The sequence below is a fragment of the Erythrolamprus reginae genome, chromosome Z (genome assembly GCF_031021105.1).
Source record: "Erythrolamprus reginae isolate rEryReg1 chromosome Z, rEryReg1.hap1, whole genome shotgun sequence".
NCBI classification, from domain to species: domain Eukaryota; kingdom Metazoa; phylum Chordata; class Lepidosauria; order Squamata; family Dipsadidae; genus Erythrolamprus; species Erythrolamprus reginae.
This window is the reverse complement of record NC_091963.1, coordinates 122,087,117-122,097,193: the sequence shown is the minus strand read 5'-3', so window position 1 is coordinate 122,097,193 and position 10,077 is coordinate 122,087,117. Positions and strand designations below refer to the sequence as shown.

The 10,077-nt window shown below is 50.3% G+C and overlaps 1 protein-coding gene across 1 annotated transcript; it reads right to left on the bottom strand.

The window, feature by feature from the left end:
* Positions 1-274: 274 nt before the first annotated feature.
* Positions 275-1,195, bottom strand: LOC139153335 (olfactory receptor 5G9-like). Its single transcript, XM_070727089.1, has one exon. The coding sequence runs from the start codon at positions 1,193-1,195 to the stop codon at positions 275-277; it is 921 nt and encodes a 306-aa protein (XP_070583190.1).
* Positions 1,196-10,077: the final 8,882 nt, after the last annotated feature.

The following is a 10,077-nucleotide window of genomic DNA, read 5'->3' as shown; positions in this document are numbered from 1 at the left end:
TACTGACTTATTAATATTATGATTATAAATTCAAATTTGTTATTATTTAGCAATTTCTATTATATAAAATATACAATAAAGTACAATATATCAACAAGCAGAATTTAGGAATGGACAAAGTATGATATAGTCCCCATGAAAGAGAAGTAACTTCAAATCACAGAGTTGCTTGAAAAGAATAAGGTCTTTTCCATCCAGAATAGAGCAGAGAAAGTGCCAGATAGTTTCTGAACAAAGATAAATTCATTTTTGTAGCCCCATACTCATCTAATATTTACCTTTTTGTAATTATTCTTCTAAGTGCCTTTTTCACTTCTTCGTTTTTCAGACTATAAATAATTGGGTTCAGCATGGGGGTCAAAATGCTATACTGGATAGAGAAAAGCTTATCTAGTATAGTTGAAGAAACATTTCTAGGTTTTATGAACTGAGACATTCCTGTCATGTATAGCAAACCCAATACAGTTAAATGAGAGCTGCAGGTGGAAAAAGTTTTTCTTCTGCCCTCTGCGGAATGTATCTTCAGGATACTGGTGATAATGTGGATATAGGAGACCAAAGTTGGTAAGAAGGAACCAAGTCCAAAAATCATCACAGTAAATAAAAGAATCCAATCATTAATAAAAGTATTAGAACAAGATGCTTTCAATAGCGATGGAAGTTCACATCTGAAGTTATTAATTTCTCGAAGACCACAAAACTGTAAGACAAATATGGGAACTGTATTTATGATTGCAGCCAATAAACCCATTAGCCATGCTCCTACAACCAGGTAAATACATAGTGCTTTATTCATGACCATTATGTAATGAAGCGGGTGACAAACAGCACTATATCTATCATATGCCATTGCTGAAAGTATAAAAACTTCTGTAACACTTAATAGAAAACTGAAAAACATTTGTGTAACACAGTTGGTGAAGCAAATTTTCTTATGTTTCATAAGAAAGTCCTTTAACATCTTAGGGACAATATCTGCTGAGTAACAGATATCAACAAAAGACAAATGAGAAAGGAAATAATACATGGGTGCAGAGAGAGTAGGATCCATTCTTACGATCAAAATCATTGTGATGTTTCCTGAGAGTGTTAGTAGAAAAATGATTGAAAAGATCAAGAAAAGAAAAATCTGGAGTTGAGGATCACTGGAAAGTCCAAGAAAAAGGAAGTCCAATGAATCAGTTTGGTTTTCCATTTTTGTTTACTCTTCTATAATACAAAAATAAATATGTAAATAAATATATCAGGTGAAATATAACTCAGTTTAGATTACATTAAATTATTTTTCTTTCAACTCTTTCACATATTATCTTAAGTTTATGGTTAGAGATATATACATCCTACAAATTTCTACATATTTTGCAAAAAAAATCTACAAAAAAAGAAATCTAATGAGTCAATATCAAAAAGTTATATGAAAACAGAACATTTTAAAAATTGCATACATTAAATCTATTAAAAAGGCAGAGATTTTCTGAAGTATTAGCATTTTCATGTTAGTTAGTTATTATCAAAAACAAAGTGAAAATGTAGTTAGATTTACAATTCTGACTATTCAAGTAATATATACATCATCATGAATATTTTTGGAGATGAAAGAATTTTTGTGAATATATTTGCAAGAAATGAACAGATGGTTATACTTACTATATTTTACCTTTCAAAACAAACATGAAAGTATGGACTGAACAATGACCCAAATCCTAACCCTACACCAAATCTACTTATCCGCACCTATCAATTGTTGTAGTGTTTTTTTCAAAATTATATGGTGGCAGAATTTATACTTGAAGTATTATTATCCATTCTATATGCAGCATAAATTTTGTAATCAAATAATAATAATTATCCCATAAGGGAAAATATCCCCACATGAAAACTCATTTCTAATGATCAATGGCTTATAATTATTTCTCAAATAGTTGTTTGTATGAGGATGAGTTCATTAATTCTGTCTGAAGTAGTATAAGGTTTCCTTCCTAAGCAGGGGGTTGGACTAGAAGACCTCCAAGGTTCCTTCCAACTCTGTTGTTGTTGTTGTTGTTGTTGTTGTTGTTGTTGTTGTTAATAATAATAATAATATTTAAAAGAAAAAATGAAAAAGAAATAAAAAACTTGATTAAAAACCAAAAAAGAAAAGAAACCAAAAGTAAATAAGTCCCCCTCAGGACAAGTGATATAGCATAGAAAGTACACTTCACCATATACAGGTACATACCCCACAACATTATCTGGAACTGATTTCAGAAGAAGGAGGAAATTGGTGAAGAACTATTGCGGCGCAGGCGGAGTAATAGTCGGACACAAGGTGTGGGTATAACGGGGTCACTTTTATTCAACAACTTAACTCTTAACTTATTAACTTGTTTAAAACCTTAACCCCACATGACCTGCAGGGTGCAAGATCAAATGGGGGCGGAATAACATGCCCAATTCAGACAGCAACCCTGGGGCGAAAACTCCTTGAAACTGGGTGCGGGTCATATTGAACTACACCTACCCCCTGCACCCTTACTACGCCACACCTGGCGTGTGGGATGGCTCGCTACAGGTCTACGTTAAACTCCCGCCAGCGAGCCACAGGAGCGACTCACTCCCCGGACCCAAGCCGGTCGAGCCCTGTAATCCAAGAAGGAGCTCGCCCCTCACCTCAGTAGAGGTGCCCCAAAAGGAGCTCACCAGTTGCTATTTATTTTATTTTCCGCCCCCTATCGGCCCCCCCTCCCCCCCCAGTGACCCTAAGGGGGGGGGGGCACTAGATGGTGGGGCCACCCCCTAACCACACTCCCACGCACAGAGTGGAGTAGGCGAAAAAACAATCGCAGCTCGTCCAATTCTGCTGCGACTGCAAAAAATTCCTACTCGGCCCCCCGGAGGGCGACCCATCATATGCACCATGTAACAGAGGGAGGGTGGGTGGGTGCCTCACGATGCTCCGGGCGAGACTGCTGCGCCACAAGTCAGCCCCCTTATATAGGGCTGCCTGCCCTCGCCCGGCCAATCGGTGCCCACGCACCGTACCACGTGGTCACGGCACCCGACGTGGGTGCCGTGACTCCGCCCCCCCAACATGGCGGCCTCCATACCCCCGCCGATCGCCGCAACCCCCACCGGCCGGTAAGTCGGCTGTGGGAATTGCGGCGCAGGCGGAGTAATAGTCGGACACAAGGTGTGGGTATAACGGGGTCACTTTTATTCAACAACTTAACTCTTAACTTATTAACTTGTTTAAAACCTTAACCCCACATGACCTGCAGGGTGCAAGATCAAATGGGGGCGGAATAACATGCCCAATTCAGACAGCAACCCTGGGGCGAAAACTCCTTGAAACTGGGTGCGGGTCATATTGAACTACACCTACCCCCTGCACCCTTACTACGCCACACCTGGCGTGTGGGATGGCTCGCTACAGGTCTACGTTAAACTCCCGCCAGCGAGCCACAGGAGCGACTCACTCCCCGGACCCAAGCCGGTCGAGCCCTGTAATCCAAGAAGGAGCTCGCCCCTCACCTCAGTAGAGGTGCCCCAAAAGGAGCTCACCAGTTGCTATTTATTTTATTTTCCGCCCCCTATCGGCCACAGCAGGGGGTGAAATTTTTAATTTATTCCCCCTGCTCCCCCCCCTGCACATAAATGTGCAGGCACCTCTGCAGGTCGGCTATAAATTTATCGTTCCCACTATCGGTCAAATGAACCCCGTCCTGCCTGTACAAATCTGTGAGGGATGCCCTGATGTCTGGATGGTCTATCACTCCACCCCCAGCCTGAACCACCCACTTCCTAACCGCTCTGTTTACCCTCTTTCTAGCCTTGTCCACTGCGCTAGGACTTCTAGCCTGCCGCCAACTCCTCCTGGGCAGGATGTTGGACCACCACACACACGTATCTGGCCACCGCTCCCAGATCACCTGCAAACTCTCCCATATGTGCCACAGCAGCTCTACACCTGTCATCGCCCCTAGATCATTCCCACCAACGTGCAATACCAAACAGCCCGGCACCCCTCGCACCCTTCCACTGTCGAACAACAGCGGAAGAACTTCCCGCCAACGTAGGCCTCGTCGGCCCAACCACTGCACCACCGCTCGATCGATCTCCAAACTCGTGCCGGGCATCATCTCACGGGCCCTCCGCTCGGCCCAGTACACCATGCTGTGGCCACATATCAGGATCCTGCGGCGCCGGTCAAGTCGTCGGGCTAGAGAAAGGGAGGAAGCAGAGCAGCGTCAGACTGGCGGCCCGGCGCCTCCCCCCCCGCCCCGCCCGACTCACCTAGGGGCGGATGTACGTCCGGAAGGCCCCAGATCTCCAGCGGCCCACTGTCTTTATATCCAGCCTGCTGAAGCCTTCGACTGCTGCCAACGACGCTGCACCTATTCTGAATGAGTGAGTCCCGTAACGTCTGGGATCTAAGCCCAGCCTAGCGAGCGCCTTGGACGTAACAGCCCAAAACTGGTACCTGGTCAGGGGTTCACCGGACGCGTGGCAAAACAAAAAAAAAAAACCGGGCTCTACACCCCTGTGGGCCCAATACGCCACCAGAGCAGCCACCGGGCACACCCGCCGGTTGGCAGCCCGGGAAAGTTGGACCGTCACACCTCTACCCCTCTGATCGGTCTTGGACCGCCGAAGCCTCAAGGACACCGAGCTACGACCTAACTTGATATCCCTAGTGGTGAACGCCTGGCCGGAACTATCGGCTCTAGAAGCTGCTAGGACCTCGCTGACCCGAAAGGCCCCGAAAAACAAGGTCACCGCCGCGGCGTGGTACAATGACGCCTCATAAGCAGAGCGGCAGAGCCGACCCCACAGCTCATAAAGCCCCATCAAGTGGGTGAGCTTGAGGGGGCGCCTGCTGTCACCCCGGGCCTGACCTTTCTCCCTGATCCAACCCTCTAATGTCTTTCTAATCCTGAAATCCCCTGTGGTGTCCGCAAAGCCCCGAGACTTGGCGACGAAGGCCAGGCCTGCCAACTTGCCCCTAATCGTCCGGGCAGACAACCCACGGCGGCGGTCAAGTGCGCAAAATTCAAGGAGGTGTTCGACCGGGGCCGGCCAGAGCTGATCGTATCTCCTATCATGACGAAAAGCCCAAAATTCCCTACCTGCCCGCTGGTACGCTCTCCTGGTGCTGGGAGCTATGGACAAATCCATGGCCTTGCTTACGTCGGCCCTCCAATCAGCCACAGATGCTGTGGGGCTGCTTCCGGGTACTCCTCGGCCTGTGGGGCAAGCAGCCGGAACCTAGCCAACTGCCCCCTGGACAGAGCGTCAGCCACCCCGTTTCTCACCCCCGGAACATGATGTGCCCGGAAAAGCATATTGTTGGCAAGGCATCTCCTAACCATATGCCGGACCAAACCCATAACCCGCTCGTTCCTAGATGAAAGCGTATTCACTACATGCACCACCGCCATATTGTCGCACCAGAAGTGGACTGTCCTACCGGCAAAACTGGATGCCCACAACTCAATGGCCACGACTATTGGGAATAACTCCAAAAATGTCAAATCCCTACAGATAGCCCCACCGAGCCACTCCTGCGGCCAGTCAGCCCGAAACCATTTGCTTTGCCACACCACTCCAAAGCCAGTCGTGCCCGCCGCATCGGACTTCACTTGGAAGTCTGCTTTCAGCAGCATATCCTGCCTCCACAATGACACACCGTTGTATCCGTCCAGAAACCCTTGCCACACCACGAGGTCCTCCCTAACACTCTTTGATAACCTGATCCTGTGGTGCGGTTTTGACACTCCAACCGTTGCCCTGTACAATCTAAACATAAAGGCCCTTCCTGGCGCGATCACCCGACAGGCAAAATTTAACAGGCCGGCCAGCTCCTGCACCTGTTTCAAAGTCACCTTCCGTGCGGCTCGTGTGGCCCTCACCGCTTCCTTGAGTCTAGTCAGTTTGTCATCGGGTAGCCTACACGTTTGTGCAACGGAGTCCACCTCGATGCCTAAAAATGTCAGTTTGGTTGAAGGCCCCTCGGTCTTTTCGTGAGCCAAAGGTACACCTAAATCCGCGCATAAAGCCTGGAAACCCATCATTCCCTGCTGACAATCATCGGAGCCCGCCGGCCCCGCGAATAGAAAATCATCCAAATAATGTACGACAGACGCAAAGCCCGTACTCTTAACATGTGCCCACTCCAAAAATGAACTAAACTTCTCAAACAATGAGCAGGATATAGAACAACCCATTGGCAAGGCTCTATCAACAAAGAACCCGCCCTCGAACTGGAAACCCAACAAGTCGAAATCCCCTGGGTGAATGGGCAAAAGCCGGAAGGCCGATTTGATATCACACTTCCCCATCAGCGCCCCCACTCCGCACGCCCGGACCATCGCGACCGCCGTCTCGAATGGCGTGTAGCGCACCGAGCAGAGCTCCTCGGGAATGTGGTCGTTCACCGATTCACCAGGGGGGAACGACAGGTGATGTATAAGCCTAAACTCACCCGCGGCCCTCTTGGGCACCACACCGAGTGGGGACACCTGCAGGAAGGGCAGGGGTGGCTCCGCAAAGGGGCCCAAAACCCGGCCCTCGCGCACCTCCTTCATAATTTTGTCCCGCACAACGTGGCCCATTCCCGCCACAGACCTTAAATTGTCCGCCATGCATGCCCTGCGCGGCCCCCCGTACGGGATCCTGAAACCCGCGGTAAACCCTGCGAGCAGGAAATCTGCGCCCTTCTTGGGGCGGTAGCCGGTGAGCCAATGCTGCAACCTGTCCAATCTAACGGGGGTTGGGCCCCTTACCTTGAGCCCCCCCAGGCTGGGGTTTGGCGGGGGTCCCAGCGTCCTTGGAGCCGGCCCCACCGCGCCCCCTGTAACAAGCGGAGGTCGGGTGTCTGCCACTACATAAGGAGCAGGCGTGGCGAAAACGACAATATGCCCTGGAACAGGCCCCTCTAGCGCCGTACTCGTAACAGTACGGCTGACCTCGAAAGGACGACCCAGCCGTGCTGCGTTGACCGGAGGCCGGGGTCGCCGTCCCCACCGCCGGGCGGGGAAGAGTAGCCTCCTTGCCCGTGGTTAAAAGCAAATGACCTGTGGGTGTCCGCCCACTGGCCGGAGTTGACGCCTGCTGCGTGGCCTGAAGCCACAAATCGTTATGCCGCATATCCCACGGCCAGTGCCTGTTGTGGGCGGCGAACCTGCGAAAATCCTCGTCATATCGCTTCCAAGCCTCGCCCCCAAACTCCTGATACGCTCTCAGAATCATGTTCATGTACAAGATGAGCTCGTGTGTCTTATGGACATCATCTTCTACCACCACAGAGTGGTAGGCCAAAAATGCATACGCCCACGACAGAATTCCCTTGTCCATTTTGGTGCCTTTTGGGTCCTCCGACCCCTTCTTGCCCTCCTTATCCTTCTCCTTCTTTGACTTGGGCGGTAGCAAAATCTGAAACATGTCCACGTAAGCACCCCGCCAAATTTTACGTTTGAGGGACTGGGACATGTGCATACTGAGCGGAGTGTCTGGTAGGCCCGGCGCGAAAGGATTATCGCTATCAAAAGAAGTACTGGTAGACCCCGAGGTGGTTGACCCCGAGCTGTCCCTAGAGGTATCCCTCTTCCGTTTATGCTTCCTAGCCACAGTCTTTCTACGCCCCCTCCTCCAGACCTGCGCAGCTGTGCGGGAGCGCCATGTCCTGTGACCCCCCTGTGTCGTGCGTTTTGAAGCCCGTAGCCGGCCACGAGGCCCTCTTGGGAGGGACCACCGGTGCCTAGGCACAGGGCACTCACCCCAGTGAGAGGAGTCGTCATCCGCCTCCTCGGAGCCGGATACCATCCTGCTGGCCTTCCTCCGCTTGGTCTTTGACTGCGCATGCCGGTCCTCGTGGGATCTCTGCGGGCTCCCAGCCGATTCCGAGGAGCTCCGAGCCCCATCCGCGCCAGCGGCTGGCGTGGCCCGGCCCCGACGAGACCTGCCCCGCTTCTTTGGCCTCTCTTCCAGTTTCTCGAGTAATGAAGACAGTATACGTGAGGAAACAGAAAGCGAATCCCTCTCCCCCTGCCCCCTTCTGGCAGGCCGTGATGCAGAAGCCTCTGCTTCAGAGAAACCCGATTCCCTACCACTGAGAGGCCCCTCTTCAGCGCTGGAAAACTCCTCTGGGGCCACCAGTGGGTCCACGGGCGGGGCCCGGCCCGGGCGGGGCCCCCTCGCCCCCACTGCCGCTCCCCTACGGCCCCTCGAGCGCCCCCTGGGGGTCGCCACCCCCCTGGGGCCTTCCTCACTCTCCTGCCTCCTGGCAGGCCCTGCCCTTGGGGCCTCACTCCACGCCCGCTTGGGCGCCCTCCTTCTTCCAGTGCGGCGGGGCTCAGTGGGAGGGGCCCCCGGCCCTCCGGCCTGCCCCCCCGAGGCCCGCCGCCGCGCCCCCGAGCGACCACGTCCGCCCCCCGCCATGCCTCCCGGTTCAATTGCGCCTCCAAACCCTGTGGGGGGTGTCGCCGAAGCGAGCTAAGGCTCCAGCCGCCGCTCGCGGCTCTTCGGCCTCGAAGGCCTGTCGCTCCGGCGCTCCTTGGCTGCGCGCGCGGCCTCCAGGCCTGTGACGCAGCTCGCTGGGGGGAAAGGCAGCAGCAGCCTCGCCTCACGATGCTCCGGGCGAGACTGCTGCGCCACAAGTCAGCCCCCTTATATAGGGCTGCCTGCCCTCGCCCGGCCAATCGGTGCCCACGCACCGTACCACGTGGTCACGGCACCCGACGTGGGTGCCGTGACTCCGCCCCCCCAACATGGCGGCCTCCATACCCCCGCCGATCGCCGCAACCCCCACCGGCCGGTAAGTCGGCTGTGGGAATTACCTCTCACTGGGATTGTTGAGAAATACACCACGATAGATGATACTGCAACTCACTGAGATGTCAAGGAAGATTAGGATGGATATACTATTCCAATCAAAATCATTCATATGTCTCAGTACTATATTCTGACCTGAAAGCTGATTGCAGTTGATATTAATCATCTCCTTCCTCCAGATACTTTGAAAGATACAGACCTAATACTTTCTCTACGATAGAACAATAGGAGAACAATAGTAAATATGCCTATAAACAATAGGGGACTCATTATTTAAGAAATGTTGTAAGCATAATGAAAATTTCCATCTTTTGGCAGAAATATAGCAAGATTTGATCACATGGAATAGAATAGAAACATCAACCCGAGTCAAGTGGGAGGAGGATCTTAAAGTGAAATGTTGGAGACTGTCAAGAAAGCAGAATCTTGTTAAGGAGTGTGCAGAGTTATCTCTGAGTTTTCAAAGATACACATACACAGAGGAAACATGGCGTTCTGGCAGATATCCAGCTAGCAGCCCAGAGATATGAGTAACGGTTCAGTAATACAAGCCAGATACATTAAATGTATAAACTATTATTTACTTTGGCAAAAACCTTAGTCAAGAACAGTGCTAGTCATACACAATTAATTCAGTTAATACATATATAATACTATGTCTTATTGTTCAACCTATAAATATATTAACCAGTATTTAACACATAGTTACTACTACAGCAGTCACTGAGAACATAAGAGAAATAGCAGAGACAAAAAACTACGCTTCTGGCTCCCTCTTAGGCAATCCGTAATGCTAATTCTTAAGGCAATAGTGTTTCAGTAATTATAAGCATATGTCGTTGGTTTGTTTTATATATTGTCAAACCCAACCAGTTATATACATAGTACTAATAAAGCTTATGAGTGATTTTGCCAGAGAAAACATTAGAAAAGTACTTTAACAGTTAAAAGAGGAAAAAGAAAGAGACCTTAAATTAAGGAGAGGCTACATAGCAAATGGAGATCATGGAGTAAAAAACCTTAAAAGGAACTGTAACTGTAACTAATCAGTGAAGCAGTGTAAGTGATGTGCCAGTGTCTGGAGGCTGTTAGGGTCTGGATGGGTGCTAACAGGCACAAACTCAATCCCGAAAAGATGGAGTTGCTGTGGGTTCTGCCTCCCAAGGACATTCCCATCTGTTTGTCCATTACCCTGGGTGGGAACTTCTGACCCCCTCAGAGAGGGTTCACAACTTGGGCTTCCTCTTCGATCCACAGCTGACTTTAGAC

Bases quoted from the DNA above. Each gene is read 5' to 3' on its own strand.
- LOC139153335 (XM_070727089.1), bottom strand. From the start codon at position 1,195: ATGGAAAACCAAACTGATTCATTGGACTTCCTTTTTCTTGGACTTTCC.